Consider the following 14,863-nt stretch of genomic DNA (forward strand, 5'->3'; position numbering starts at 1 on the left):
CTGGGAAAGATTGAAGGCAGAAAGAGAAGGGGATGGCAGTGGATAAGATGTTTGGATGGCATCACTGACTTGATGGACATGAGTTTGAACAAGCTCTGGGAGTTGGTGATGGACAGGGAAGCCTGGTATGCTGCATTCCATGGGGTTGCAAAGAATTGGACACGACTGAGCGAATGAACTGAACTGAACATAACATAGGACAAATCCCGCTGTTCACAGACTTTTCAGAATTTAGTTGGCTACTGTTGTATGTTGATTCTTCCATATGAATTTGAAACTATTTTATCAAGTGGAACCCTCCAGTAGCCTGATTCACATTTTTATAAATGAAAGAGAATTGACAGTTTTATAATATTGAGTCTTAGATGAGGATTTTGAGTCTTTTCCTTCAATGAACAGTGTTTTGTTTGTTTTTTGAAATTGTGTATATGCCAAGAATATAAATCAAAGCTTTCTCTGTGTGCATGGTGGGCTGAAGGCAGATCAGCATGCACATCTGCTGTTCAGAAAGGATGCCACTATCCCTGTAGGAGCGAGGACTGGGGGAACCCTGGGTCACCTGCTGGAGGGGTGACAGTGTCCTGGGGGAGGTAAGTGATTGACCTCTGAGGAATGAATGTGTTCTGTGGGGTGAAGAGGACAGGGTGGGGTGTTTGTAGGGATCAGCAGAAGCAGAGGTACAAGAGCCCAAGCCCTAGCCCAGGGCATTCAGGATGCCTGAAGCATGAGGGATGAGAGAGGAGCAGAGAGGGACTTGGGTCTGGGTTGCAAAAGTCTTTGTCGAAGGTTTTGCTTTGATTCTGTGAGCAGCAGTGAAGACCACTGAGCAGTGGTGTGGCATGATATGGCCTGTGTTTGATGAAGACCAGCACTCTCAGGGTGGAGGAAGTGGCCAAGGCAGCATTAGGAGAGGTAGCCATCAGAGATGGGCTCTCAGAGGGGGAGCAGAGCACCTGCTGCCCAATATGAAGGGTTGGAGCAGGGTGAGGAGGGGGGTGGCTAATGTTGATCACAGTATGTCTGTCACTGAGTGGTGCGACGTGTGTCTGCTACCAAGTGGTGTGATGTGCCATATAACTCTTGAAGTCATGTAGTATAGGTTCTCTATTTTTTTTTTCAGAGTTGTCTTGGCTATTTTAGGTCCTCTGCATTTCTGTATGAATTTTAGAATCAGTCTGTCAGTTTCTACAAAAAACATGCTGGGATTCTGATTGGGAATGCATTCAATCTGTAGATCCATTTGCAAAGAATTGATTTCCTTGTACAGTATTTCTCTCCATTTATTTAAGTTTTCTTTTATATCTCAGCAGTGTTTGATAATTTTACTGCATTGTCCATCTTTTGTCAAATTTGTCGCTAAATATTTCATATAATTTTTGCTCAATGGCAGATGTTGTGGCTTTTTCAATTTTTGATTGTTTATTGTTAGTATATGGAAATACAGTTGATTTTCTAATATTAATGTTTTTTAAAAATTGAATATTTATATTTTGTGATCTTGCTAGATGACTTATTGATCTGGTTCCAACTCTAGATTCTGTAGCATTTTCTGCATAGATGATCACATCACCTGTGAATAAAAATAGTTTTACTTCTTTTTCAATTTGGATGTCTTATTTTTTTTCTTGCCTTATTTCACAGACTAAAACCTCCAGCTGATAGTGAATAGAACTAGTGAGAGCAGGCATCCTTGCCTTCTTCCCCATCCTGTAGGGATTGCATTTAGTCTTTTACTGTTAAGTATAATGTTCCTATAGATTTCCCTTTGGTGCTCTTTATCAGATTGTGGAAGTTTCCTTCTGTTCCTGTTTGTTGATAATTATTATTATAAGTGGATGTTGGATTGTGACAAATGCTTTTTCTGCATTTATTGAGATGATTATGTGGTTTTTATTTTTTGGTCTGTTATTGTGATTTACAGTGGCTGGAGTTAAAAATACCAACCAACCTTGCATTCATGGAATGACCCAATTTGGTCATGAGGTATTATCATTTTTACCTGTTGTTGGATATGATTTGATAAAATATTGTTAAGAAATTTTGCATCTGTGAAGGATATTGATCTATAGTTTTAATTGTTGTGTCTAGTTTTGCTATCAGAGTAATGCTAACCTCAGAGAATCAGTTGTTAAGTGCTTTTTAGGTTCAGTTTTTCTGGAAGAATGTGTGTAGAGTTGGAGTTGTTTCTTCCTTAAATGCTTGATAGAATTTCCCAGGGAGGTCATGTAGGCCTAGAGTTTTCTCTGTGTGAAGGCTTTTAACTACAACTTCAATTCTTTGTTAAATATAAAGCTATTTTTTTTCTTTTTTTTTTTTGACTGTGCCACATGGTATGGGGTATCTTAGTTCCCTGACCAGGAATCAAATCTGTGGACCCTGCAGTGGAAGTGTGGAGTTTTAACCACTGGACCACCAGGGAAGTTCTAGATTATCTATTTTTTCTTTTTGTTTTTAATCTATTTTTTCTTGAGTGAGCTTTGATAGTTTGTGTTTCAAGGAACTTGTCTATTTCTTTTGTTTTTTGATTTTAATAATTTTTTATTGAGGTATAATTGACTCATCTGTTTCTTTTAAATTGTCCAATTTACCTTCGACAAGTTAGATATATTCTTATTATCCTTTTAATATCTGTAGAATGTATTTGTTCTCATTCTTAAGATTGGTAATTTGTGTTTTCCCTCTTTTTCCTGATCAGTCAGGCAGATTGGTTATCAAATTTATTGATCTTCTTAAATAACTAGCCTTTGGCACTTTTATTTTTCTCTTATTTCTTTATGTACTGATATTTATTATTTTAATTCTTTTGCTTCTTTTGAGTGTGTAATTTCTTAAGGTAGGATTTAACGTTGTTGACCTTAAAACTAAAAGAGGTAATTATTTTACCAGCAGAGTGTGTTTATCTGGGAATAGCAGAGAATTGCAACTCAGGACAGCCATACTATAGCAAAAACTATATAAAAGTAATTCCAGCTGAGCTATTTCAAATCCTAAAGGATGATACTGTGAAAGTGGCAGTAAACATGCCAACAAATTTGGAAAACTCAACAGTGGCCACAGGACTGGAAAGGTCAGTTTTCATTCCAATCCCAAAGAAAGGCAGTGTGAAAGAATGTTCAAACTACTGCACAATTGTACTCATTTCACATGCTAGCAAAGTAATGCTCAAAATTCGCCAAGCTGGGCTTCAGTAGTACGTGAGCCAAAAACTTCCACATGTTCATCCTGGATTTAGAAAAGGCAGAGGAGCTGGAGATCAGATTGCCAACATCCATTGGAAGAAAAAGCAAGAGAATTCCAGAAAAATATCTGCTTCTGCTTCATTGACTATACCAAAGCCTTTGACTGTGTGGATCACAATAAACTGTGGAACATGGTATGGGGTATCTTAGTTCTTGTATCTTAAAGAGTTGGGAATATCAGATCATGTTACTGGCCTCCTGAGAAACCTGTATGCAGATCAAAAAACAACAGTTAGAACTGGACATGGAACAATGGACTGGTTTCAAATTAGAAAAGGAGTACATCAAGGCTTTATTTTGTCACTCTGCTTATTTAACTTCTATGCAGAGTACATCATGCAAGATGCTGGGCTGGATGAAACATAAGCTGGAATCAAGATTGCTGGGAGAAATATCAATAACCTCAGATATGCAGATGACACCACCCGTATGGCAGAAAGTGAAGAGGAACTAAAGACCCTCACTTGATGAAAGTGAAAGAGGAGAGTGAAAAAGTTGGCTTAAAGCTCAACATTCAAAAAATGAAGATCATGGCATCCTGTCCCATCACTTCATGGCAAATAGATGGGGAAACAATAGAAACAGTGACAGATTATTTTCTTGGGCTCCAAAATCACTGCAGATGGTGACTGCAGCCATGAAATTAAAAAAGACGCTTGCTCCTTGGAAGAAAAGCTATGACCAACCTAGACAGCATATTAAAAAGCAGAGACATTACTTTGCCAACAAATTTGCAAATAGTCAAAGCTATAGTTTTTCCAGTATTCATGTATGGATGTCAGAGTAGGACCATAAAGCAAATTGAGTGCTGAAGGACTGATGCTTTTGAACTGTGGAGTTGGAGAAAATTCTTAAGAGTCCCTTGGACTGCAAGGAGATCAAACCAGTCCATTGTAAAGGAAATCAATCCTGAATATTCATTGGAAGGACTGATGCTAAAGCTGAAACTCCAATACTTTGGCTACCTGATGTGAAGAGCTGACTCATTAGAAAAGACCTTGATGCTGGGAAAGATTGAAGGCAGGAGAAGAAGGGGATGACGGAGGATGAGATGTTTGGATGGCATCACTGACTCGATGGACATGAGTTTGAGCAAGCTCTGGGAGATGGTGGACAGGGAAGCCTGGTATGCTGCAGTCCATGGGGTAGCAAAGAGTCGGACACAGCTGAACGGCTGAACAACAACAATAATAGGCAAGTCCAGCAAACAAAGGAGAGGAAGTTACTTTGCCGAGAAAAGGAGGGGTTGCTCTGAAGGAAAGTCTATGGGAGGGAGGGGTGTTTAGGATGGTGGTGGCTTCCCACTCTCTGAGCTGAGAAGGTTCCCATCTGCTGGGCCTGTGGCCTGTCCCAAACCAGAGATGTCTTCCTGCTGGGAATGCAAGTCATGGCTCTTCTTGTTGGCTTTGTGATTCACTTGAAGTGGTATGTGTGGGATTGCCCCCTCTGGCTTCCCCTGCTAAATGAGGTTGCTGTTATTCAGATCCACAGTGTCATTCTTTTCTAATACAACCATTTAGTGCTATTTATTTCCCACACATTTTTTATTGTTTTTTTTTTTTTAATTTCTCCCACACATTTTAATATGTTTTCATTTTTATTCACTTTAATTTCATTTTTTGCATTTTTTTTGTCTCATGAATTATTTTAAAGCATATTCAGTAGTTGATAAATACTCAGATTTCTCAGATAGCTTTCTCTTATTGATTTCAAATTTAATCCCATGTGGTCAGAAAACAGGGGCTTTCCAGGTGGCGCTAGTGATAAAGAACCTGCTGGCCAATACAGGAGACTTAGGAAAGGCAGGTTTGATCCCTGAGTGGGAAGATCCCCTGGAGGTGGGCATGGCAACCCACTCCAGTATTTTTGCCCGGAGAATCTCATGGACAGAGGAGCCTGGCGGGCTACAGTCTATAGAATCACAAACAGCTGGACACGACTGAGCGACCTGGCAGCGCAGAAAACATACTTTGTATGACTTGAATACTTTTAGGTTTATTGAGACTTGTTTTATTGCTCAGAATATAGTCAATCTTGGTAAGTGTTTCATGAGCTTTTTGAAGAAATATATATTCTTCTGTTAATGAATGGAATGTTATAAAAGTACTGTTTGAACCAAGTTGATTGATGGTATTGTTCAAGTCTTCTGTACCTGCAGTGATTTTCTGTATACTTGTTTTAACAATTACAAATAGAGGACTGTTGGAATTTCTGTTGTATTTTGCATTTGTTTATTTTTCCTTGAATTTTTTTAGTTTTGAGTTTGTGTATTTTAAAGCTTTGTTATTAGGTGCATAAATGTTTAGAATTGTTATGTCTCTGCTAAGAAAATAGAGTCCTTGAAGTCAAGCTGACTCTGCTTTTAGCCTCCTGAATGCAAAGGTAGATAGAACAGGTCTTGTTTGCAAAATGAATTCACGACCTACTTATCTACCAACAGCAATGATATAGTTTCCATTGTTTCACTGTAGAAAATAGGAGTAGTAAATACAGAGATGAGTAAGGGTGAAGAAAGACTTAGGGAGCCCATGAGGATTGCTCTAGGTGACAGGAAGGTGGCTGCCAACTGGAGAAGTTGGTTAGGAAAGTGCAGGAGAGGCCCTTCCCTGTAGCACAGGTTTCAGCAGGCCCAGGGCAGCTGCTGGTGGCCAAGCCTCCTTGTAGGAAGACCAGCATAGTCTCATTTGCAGAATGCTGCATCATGGTGAATCATTCTGGGCAGCTGCCAGTGTGGGAGCCATTTAAAACTCTTAAAATGAGTTAAAATTTTAAATCATTCTGGAGAATGAGAAGAGCAGACTGATGATCAAGCACAGGCTTCAGAAATATTTTATTGGATGTGTACAAATGCTTGCATCATGTTGATTGAACCAGTAGGAAGTCAATTATTAAGCATACACTTTTCCAAATAAAAAGCGATGTTTTTTTTTAAATAATTGCTATGTCTCTGAAGTCTACTTTATTATCTAATATTAATATAGTCACTCCAGCTTTAAAAAAATTATTTATTTATATATTTTTGGCTGCATTGGGTCTTCGCTGTTGTGCATGGGCTTTCTCTAGTTGCTGCGAGCAGGGGCTACTCTCTGGCTGTGGTGTGCAGGCTTCTCATTGTAGTGGCTTCTCTTTTTGCAGAGCTCGGACTCTAGGATATGTGGGCTTCGGTAGCTGCAGCACACAGGCTCAGGAATTGTGTTGCACAGGCTTAACTGCCCTGAGGCATGTGGGGTCTTACCAGACCAGGGATTGAACCTGTGTCCCCTGCATTGGCAGGTGGATTCTTAACCAGTGGACTACCAGGGAAGCCCCTCCAGCTTTTTTGTGATTATTGTCAGCCTCATTTTTCTTCTCCCATTCTTTTACTTTCGCCTCTTTATGTTAACATACTTAGTGTTTCCTGTGGTTTCTAGAATATATGAAATACAGTTGTAATCTAAATGTCTTATCTAGTAATTCTTTCCTCTGCACCATTTCCAGGTCATTGTCTATTGACTGATTCACCCTCATTATGGGTTGTGTGTTTTTTTTTTAATTTATTTTTTTATTGACGGATAATTGCTTTACAGAATTTTGTTGTTTTCTGTCAAACTTCAACCTGAATGAGCCATAGGTATACATATATCCCCTCTCTTTTGAACCTCCTCCCATCTCCCTCTCCATCCCACCCCTCTAGGTTGATACACAGCCCCTATTTGAGTTTCTTAGCCAGACAGCAAATTTGGGTTGTGTTTTCTTGCCTCTTTGTGTGCCTGGTCATTTTTGATTGGATGCCAGACACTGTTATTTTTCTTTCTTATATTTGTTTGTTGGTACATGGTGTTTTGTTTTCCTCTTGTTATTCTCAAGCTTTGTGCTGGGCTGGTCTAAGTTACTTGGGAACAGTTTGATCCTTTCAGGTCTTGCTTTTAGCTTTGGTAGGTGAAACCAGAATGGCATTTTACCTTTTTCTTCTTTTTCCATTTTTGGCTGCATGGCTTGGCTTGCAGGATCTCAGTTCCCCAACCAGATATTGAACCTGGGCCATGGCAGTGTGAACCTGGGATCCTCACTACTGGGCCCCTAGGGAACGCCCTAGTTTTACTTCTTTACTGAGTTGAAACCCTCCTGAGTGCCCTTCCCAGCGCGCTGAGAGTTGTGGTATTCCCCTGCTGCCAGGAGAGGCCCGTTCCTGGCTCACTGTGAGCCCCACAGATTGTTTCTGCTAATCATTTTGGGCAGTTCCTTCCCCCGCCTTGGGTCATCTCTGGCCTCCTGCCTCCATCTGCGCAGCCAGCCACAGTGGGTGTTCTTCCCATGCTTTGTTTTTTTCCTCCCTTCTTAATCTCATGTCTCTGATGCAGTTGAGAAAGGTTCTTTGCTCTTAAGAACTAAGGCGGGTCTCGCTCACATAATCTTGAGTTCCTTGCCTTAAGGTCTGTGCCCTTGACCCCATCTGCTAAGTCCCTTTTGCCAGCTAAGTAACATACTCATGTGCTGAGGATGGGGGCATGGGCATCCTTGGGGACATTATTTTGCTGCCCCTGTGCTGGCCAGTAAATCAGCTGAGTGACTGGGGACTCTCTGCAGGCCTCTGAGGTTCTCCCTGGTACTGGACCCTGTGGACTCCAGCAAGACCCAGGCCTCCCGGGTTGTTTCTGAGCCTGCTCTGCGTGTCCTCAGCTGGACATGCCCTTCAGGCGATGAGCTGGCATGATCACAGGCTTTCCCACCCTTTGTTCCTGATGCCCATCAGCTTGAGAACTCTGGTTCCATGTGTTTAATTCAGTTTTTTTAGTTGTTTGGGTTGAGGCAGCAAATAGGTCCATTCCTCCCAGGCAGGCTGGGAGCTGATGTCCCTTATGTTTGTGTTTGTCCCTGCTCGAGTTGGGTGTGCATAGCTGTCTGCATTTGTATGAAGGATGCTCCAAACTTTGGAGCTGGAGCTGTTCAACCCATCTTCTCTGAGGCCATGGAGATGGGTGGCTGTGGCTTTTCACAGGCAAAGCCCCTGTGCCAGGAGTGGGCTGCGTGCTTATAACCCAGACTGGCCCAGGTACCTAGAAAGCGGGTTCCATGCGCAGGGGTGCCTGCCTGAGAAGAGTCCTGATGACTCTCTGTGGAGCCTGCGGCCAGCACCTTCATACCTGCCTGAGCGCTGTGGCATTTCCAGCCCCTCACCTTTGTGTGTGTGGTGGGGTGCGGTTTGCCACCTCCTTGCTCTGCTGCTAATGGAATATGTGTCTTTATTTCTTGTTTTCCGGGTTATTTTTAGATGTTTTCCAGGAAAAGAGGGGAAACACCTTGCTGATCCCATCAGCCTCAAACCAGTCTTCTCCATCTGCTTTCTGTCTGCCTGGGATTCCTGGAAATGTCTGGTCTTCTAATTTTATCTGTTCTTGTGTTCTAGCACCCTTGTGGACTTGTTCTTTTAAAACATGCATCTTTTCTGTCATTGCACTGAGGTTTTGGTGGGATGGGTGAATGCTTAGGACCAGGGTGCCTTCTCCATCTAGAGTTCTCACCTGCTGTAATCCCCCCACTCATCAGACACCTCTCACAGCCCCTTCCTATGTGGCCACAGCCAAGTGAGTGTGTCTTCCTGCTCAGGAGCAGGTGGAGGCCTGTCTTCTTTGCTTCCTCTACCTTCACCCTTTTTTGGATGAGCAGTGCCCAAGAATGAAGGTGGTGCCCAGAAAATAGAGGACCCCAGTGTGAGAAGGCAGTCCTGTACCAGTTGTTGGATCCTGTGACCACGTGGGGACATGCAGAGGCACTTGCATATTCCATGGGCTTTATTCTTTGGGTCCAACAGTTGCAAGTGGTGCTTTGAGGCACATGATGTTTGAAAGCTGCAACTCTCAAATCCCGTGAGCTGTCTGGATGGTTGGTTTCAGACACCAGAGAGCCCACCAGATCCCTGAGCTGCCTGTCCAGTCTTGTTCAGCCAGCAGGAAGTGGGGGGTCCCAGCCACGCAGTGACCAAGGTGGTTGTTCTTGGCCCTCAGGGAGGGGTGTCCCTCTCCGCACAGTCCGTCAGCAGCACGAGGCCTTATGTGCACAGAGTGAAGGAAGATGCTGTCAGTGGAGGTGGTGATCGCGCTTGGCCTGGCACCCTCTGCGGGCCAGCCAGGACAAGCCCCTGTGGGCCCAGCACGTGGCGGCGGGGCTGCCGGCTGCTGGGGTGGAGCGGGTGCCGCCTGTCCTCTGTGCACCACCCAGCCAGAGTGTGGCAGAGATTGTTTCCCAGACAAACCCCTTCTGATCTTGTGTTTTACACAAACACACTAACTACTCGTAAACTGAGGAGGCCAGTGACTTAAATGTTGCACGTCTGGTGACTCCAGGTCTGAAGAGAGGCATCCGGGTTCACACCAGGAGGCGAAAAGAAGCTCGTGCCACAGTGATGAGTGAGACCTACGCGAAGAGTGAGTGTGGGCCCCTTGGCTGGCCTCCACGGCATGCTGCGGATTTCTGAGTAAATGCACTTGGGAGGAGTGATGGCTGCTTGAACACAATTTCTTTAAAGTTTCATTAGAAAAGAAAAGGAAGCTCTCGTCTCTGCCGACGCTGGCTCAGTTTGGTGTGGGGACAGCGTTTGCCTGACACAGTGGCTTTGTGCTCCGTGGGGGAGAGTCCCTGTGCCTTCCTCCTTCCTACAAAAGCCCCAGGACCAGTGTTCACTCTGACTGGCCACTGTACCTGCAGCCAGGGCCAGCTCTTTGCCTAGGGCATGGTCCAAGGCAGAGTGTGGGCCAGAGGTCCTCCTGGAGTGGCTTCGTGGGGCTGAGCCCACACCGCCTGCTTTTTATAGGAGCTCGGATCCAGCCGGGCTGGAGAGGCGGCGAAAATGCGGCCTGGGTTGGAAGGTCGGGGTAAAGGTGGCCAGAGTGACCTCAGAGCAGGCAGCCAGTGGGTTCCAGAGACCTCGGCCAGCACGGTGGACGGAGGGGGCGGTGTGTGTGCCTGAGGCTGCAGAGGCTGGGCCGGTGAGGCTGAGCCAGGCGGTGGGCCGGGGCTGGGCCTGACCCTGCCATCGGACTTTGTCACTGTAGGGCTGTCCGCCATCCTGCTGGACGCTGTCACTGACAAGGACCCTCAGATGCAGGAGCAGGTATGTGGCGCCCTGTGCGACTTCGGAGAGTCGAAGCCAGCAGAGGTTCTTAGCGCCTGCGAGGAGCACCTGCGGCTACAGGAAAAGGTATTGCTCCTCGCAATATGATGGAGTGAGGCCTGCGGGGAGGGGCCTGTGGTGAGGGGCGGGACCTGTGGGCGGGGTTCGTGGCAAGAGGCGGGGTCTGTGGTGGGGCGGGGCCTTTGGTGAGGGGTGGGGCCTGCAGGGGAGTGGCCCGGGTGGGTCTGAAGTATGCAGCCAGGCTGCTGTAGGTGGAAAGTCACACTGGCAAGTCCAGGTCCCCTTGAAGCGGCAAGTCCAGCAGAGGTGACCCACTCTGTCCTGTGGGTCAGTCCCGTTGTGGGGGACCGGGTGGTCGGCATTGTAGTGTCCGGTTGTCCTTGCGCAGGCCCAGTCCACCGTTCCTCTCATCTACCAGCTAGTGAGAGAGGACCTGGGTCCCCGTGGTAAGCAGAACGCCTCTGCTCCCTGCCCAACCATAGACTCCACTGGTCGGGCCCTGCTGAGACTGCACCAAGGGCTGTGCCAGCTCCGCCTCTCCTGGTCCCGGCTACAGGGTTCTGTGACACTCTTACCTCCCTATAGTGGGACATAATTTCAGTTTCCACAGTGCATGGTTTAGGCTCATTCCTAGGAGTTAGACTTGTAGTCTCAAAAGACCGTTTTTCTTTTTATTTGAGTTTTGGGCTCTCGTCTGTCAGCTGCCATTTCAGGATTGGACAGCTGAGTCTTGACGGGGCCCCTGGGCTCCTGAGCCAGTTTGATGACCCCTCCTCTCCAGCAGGGCCCCTTCCCGCGCCTGCCCCCACCCCCACCACTGTCCCAGTTTAAGGAGACCAAGGCTCATTTCTGAGCTCGGGGAGGAGCCATGAGAGACAAGTGAGTCCCGGTCCTTCCTCCACCATCTCTCTCTACAGCTAGCTCATCCATACCGGACGATAATCCTAAGGGCCATGGAGATAGTTGTGAGCAATCACATCGGCGAGCTGGACAAGGACATGGCCAGGGCCATCATCCTCCTGGCCTCCAATGAGATGACCAAAGTGAAGGTGTGGGGGATACCTGCCCTGGCCTGGCTGACCTGCCCCTGGCTGGGTCAGGGAGCTGTTTTCTTTCCGAGTGCATTGAGAACATGGGTTTGTGTCTGGCTGCCTCAGGTCTGGCATGTTGGTCCTGTGTACTGACTGCCCTTGTGGGGTGGGGCGGGTCACCCCGCCATCTCAGATGTAAGCCAAAGTGGAAAGCAGTGCTCCCAAGCTCTCAGGGCGAATGTAGGAGCACCAGGGCCCCACTTGAGTGTGCATGGGCTCGGGGTTCAGCCTGGGGCCCTGCTCACAGCAGCCCGAGAGTGTCCTGAACACTGGCGGCCTGTCCTCCAGTGGAACTGAATGCAGAGTGTCCAGTTTTCCCCCTGGGCACCTTCAGGGTGGGTGAGGTTTGCCTCCTTTGGTCAGGGTGTCAGTTGAGGTCTTTGGGGACAGGAGCTGGTCTCTGATTGGCAGCAAGCCGCCAGCAGCGTCCTGGTGGCAGTGGGGAGGCGGTTCATCAGCAGCGTAATGGAGGAGCTGCTGAGCAAGTTCCAGCCTGGGCTCCTGCCGCACCCCTGCACCGTGCACACGCTCGCCAGCCTCTCCGTCTCCAATGGTAGGTGGCGGCCCCGCCCCTCCGCCCACATGCTCAGAGAGTCTGAGGATGGCACCTCGGTTCCTCGGGTCCCAGTCGCTCCACCACATGCCCCAGGCTGTGCAGAGAGCTCAAGATGTGTGGCGGGGTGGGGGTGGCCGTGGGCCTCTGTGACGCGCCCCTTCTTGCAGTGTTTGGCGTGGTGCCCTTCCTGACGTCCATCCTCAGCACCATGCTGCCCATGCTGGGCGCAGCCAAGCACGACTCAATGAAAGTGGTGTTCTGCTGTGGTAAGACAGGCCTCTGTGGGGTGGTGGGTGGGTGTGGCCTGCCCACAGTTGGGGGGGTCTTTGTTTCCAGTGCTCCTTTGTGGGGGGCTGGGGGGCCTTAAGGCTGCAGGAGGAGGGTGGGATGATTAGAGGAAGGGAGATGCAGTTGGGGGCTGAGCGGGCACTGCTGCAGGTAGAGAGCTGACCTCTGCTGTCTGGCGGCTTTTCTCTGCTGTTGGGGACCCCCCCCACCAGGACCTTATGCTGTATTTCCCTGAGCCCTGGACACTTGATGGGGGGCAGGAGGAGACTGACCAGAGCTGCAGCTCCTTCCCACTTTTCTCCCTGCTCACGCTGGCAGAGTGACATTTCCCTGGGTGTCCTGGGAGTGTTCACTCTCCCACCCTCTGTGTGCCATGGGCAGTGCTTCATGGCATGACTCCTGATGAGCAGGAGGGCACTCCTACAGGGGGGAACAAAGAGTCTTGAAACATGGGGCCTGAGGGAGCCTGGCCTCTTCTAGTGGCCTGCACACAGCTCTTGTCCCTTGGCTTCCTAGTGTCCCTAGCGTCCCCTCCAGTCTCAGGAAGACAGCTGCTACTGAGGGGAGGGAGAGGGAACACCTAGGCCCATGAGACAGGATCCCCTTTTTAAAATAGTTTATTTTTGGTTGTGGGCTTCCTAGGTGGCACTAGTGGTAAAGAACCCACCTGTCACTGTGGATTTGATCCCTGGGTTGAGAAAATCCCCTGGAGCAGGGTACGGCAACCTACTCCAGCATTCTTGCCTGGAGAATCTCATGGCCAGAGGAGCCTGGTGGGCTGCAGTCCATAGGGTCACAAAAAGTCAGACATGACTGAGCAACTTAGCATGCATGCACACATTTTTGGTTTTGCTGGGTCTTTGTTGCTGGCGAGGGCTTTCTCTAGTTGTGCAGAGTAGGGGCTACTCTTTGTTATGGTGGCTTCTCTTGTGTCGAACATGGGCTCTAGGCACCCCAGCTTCAGTAGTTGTGGCGCACGGGCTTAGTTACCCCGAGGCATGTGGGATCTTCCTGGACCAGGGATCAAACCCAAGTCCCCTGCATTGGAACACAGATTCTTAACCACTGGAGCACCAGGGAAGCCCTAAGGACCCTTTTTAATCCCCAGCCCAGGCTGTTAGAGGTCCTGGGCTTCAACCCCCATGGCCAGGCTAGAGGGACGTGGTTAGGCTGTGGCCACATCGAGACAGGGGTTGAGAGGCTGGTAGCCAAGCAGAGAGTTGGTGTTTGCAGAGGAGTCCCAGTGAAGCTGCCTGTTCTGTGCACACCAGGGGACTTTCCTATCTGGGGCCTAGAGCTTTGGGCAGCAGCCCTGCTGTTCATGGTGGCTTTGGGTTCAGGTTCCTCAGCTCTCAGGGACTCTAGGAAGAGCTCTAGCCCCTCAGAGCTGCGACGTTCCCATTCTCTCTGTTCCACGCCTTCCTCTTGAGGGCCCCTCCCACATGTGGGTGATAGCAGGCTGTTGGACTGAAACCCTCTTTGACCTGGTTTCTGCTGAAAAGGGAACTTGTGACAGGATCCCTGAGCAGCTGGGTGGGAATCACTGCTGAGCTCAGAGTGCAGGGGCAGGACATAGAGAGGACCGAGGCAGAGCTGAGGGGGCGGGGGGGCGAAGCGCGCCAAGGACAGTACACATCCCAGCTGGGGGGACACAGGAGGGACTGGGGAGAGCTGTGGGGGCTGGGGGAAAAGAGCTCCAAGGACAGCACTCATCCCGGCCGGGAGGGAGAAGGAGAGCCTGTGTTGGAGCTGAGGGCTGGTCCCTGGCATCGCTGGAAGTGGTGGCATCGCTCCAGGACTTGCAGAGCCCTGTGCAGGAGGCCCTGCCCCTCACCAGCTGCAGGCCTACAGTGTTCACCTGGCTGCCATGTCGTGTGTGAAGGGCTGGATGGGCCAGGAGACACTGCCTGCAGCCGCCCTCTGGCTGAGGTGTGTGCTTCTCACCACAGACAGCGCTCCAAGTCTGCAGTTGAGGGAAGCATGGTCCTACCCACTGGAGCAGCCTCAGTCAGGCCAGGAGGGTCCACATCAGCTCATCCGCGGCCTGGGTGGGCCACAAGAGGACTGGGACCTCTTGTTCTTCCAGGCAGTCTCCGATTCTGGGCAGATTGTGTTCCTGTGCAGGAAGGTGGCCCAGGTGGGCCATGGGGCCCAGAACAGGAGCGTGTGTGCACTCAGAGGTTCTTGTCCAGCTCGCAGGATGCTGCGGCCAGGCAGGGGGAGGGCGGGGAGGAGGGCCGCAGAAGTCGGTGGACAGGACCCAGACAATAGGTGCTCAGCTGGCCTGGACACACTGCCAGCGCTGGCAGGCAACCACAGCTCACCGCCCACCAGGAAGGTCTGATGAGAGAGGCAGCAGCAAAATAGACAGAAAGGGAGACTAGGGGAAGCAGACAGTTGAGGGAGGGGAAAACAGATAGGAGAGGAAATCTGGGAAGATGCATTCATAAAACAGAAGCACCTTGCTCTGAAGAAGCTACGTTTGGACAATGCAATAAAGCTTTTGGGAATTAGCAACATGATGAAAATGGAAGGTAGAAATGGAAGTGTTGAGGAAATCCTCTAGAAAATGGAGCCA

At 48.6% G+C, this 14,863-nt stretch overlaps 1 protein-coding gene and 1 non-coding gene across 15 annotated transcripts in view; both read left to right on the forward strand.

Moving 5' to 3' along the window:
- The window catches only part of MROH1 (maestro heat like repeat family member 1), a 59,615-nt gene that overhangs the window by 14,744 nt on the left and 30,008 nt on the right, over positions 1–14,863 (forward strand). For 12 of the 14 annotated variants that reach the window (XM_044928351.1, XM_025265620.2, XM_044928352.1 and 9 more), the window contains 5 exons: positions 9,563–9,643; positions 10,271–10,416; positions 11,268–11,399; positions 11,832–11,994; positions 12,165–12,263. In XM_044928351.1, the coding sequence (XP_044784286.1) occupies positions 9,622–9,643; positions 10,271–10,416; positions 11,268–11,399; positions 11,832–11,994; positions 12,165–12,263 (562 nt within the window). In that variant the 5' untranslated portion in view covers positions 9,563–9,621. Of the gene's footprint in view, positions 1–9,562; positions 9,694–10,270; positions 10,417–11,267; positions 11,400–11,831; positions 11,995–12,163; positions 12,264–14,863 lie in introns of those variants that run through there. The other 2 variants (XM_044928353.1, XM_044928354.1) reach the window with 2 other exon arrangements.
- On the forward strand, positions 5,559–5,681 carry LOC112579282. Its single transcript, XR_003103777.1, has one exon. It is a non-coding gene; the product is annotated as a small Cajal body-specific RNA 15 (non-coding RNA).

This window comes from Bubalus bubalis, chromosome 15, assembly GCF_019923935.1.
Source record: "Bubalus bubalis isolate 160015118507 breed Murrah chromosome 15, NDDB_SH_1, whole genome shotgun sequence".
Lineage (NCBI taxonomy): Eukaryota > Metazoa > Chordata > Mammalia > Artiodactyla > Bovidae > Bubalus > Bubalus bubalis.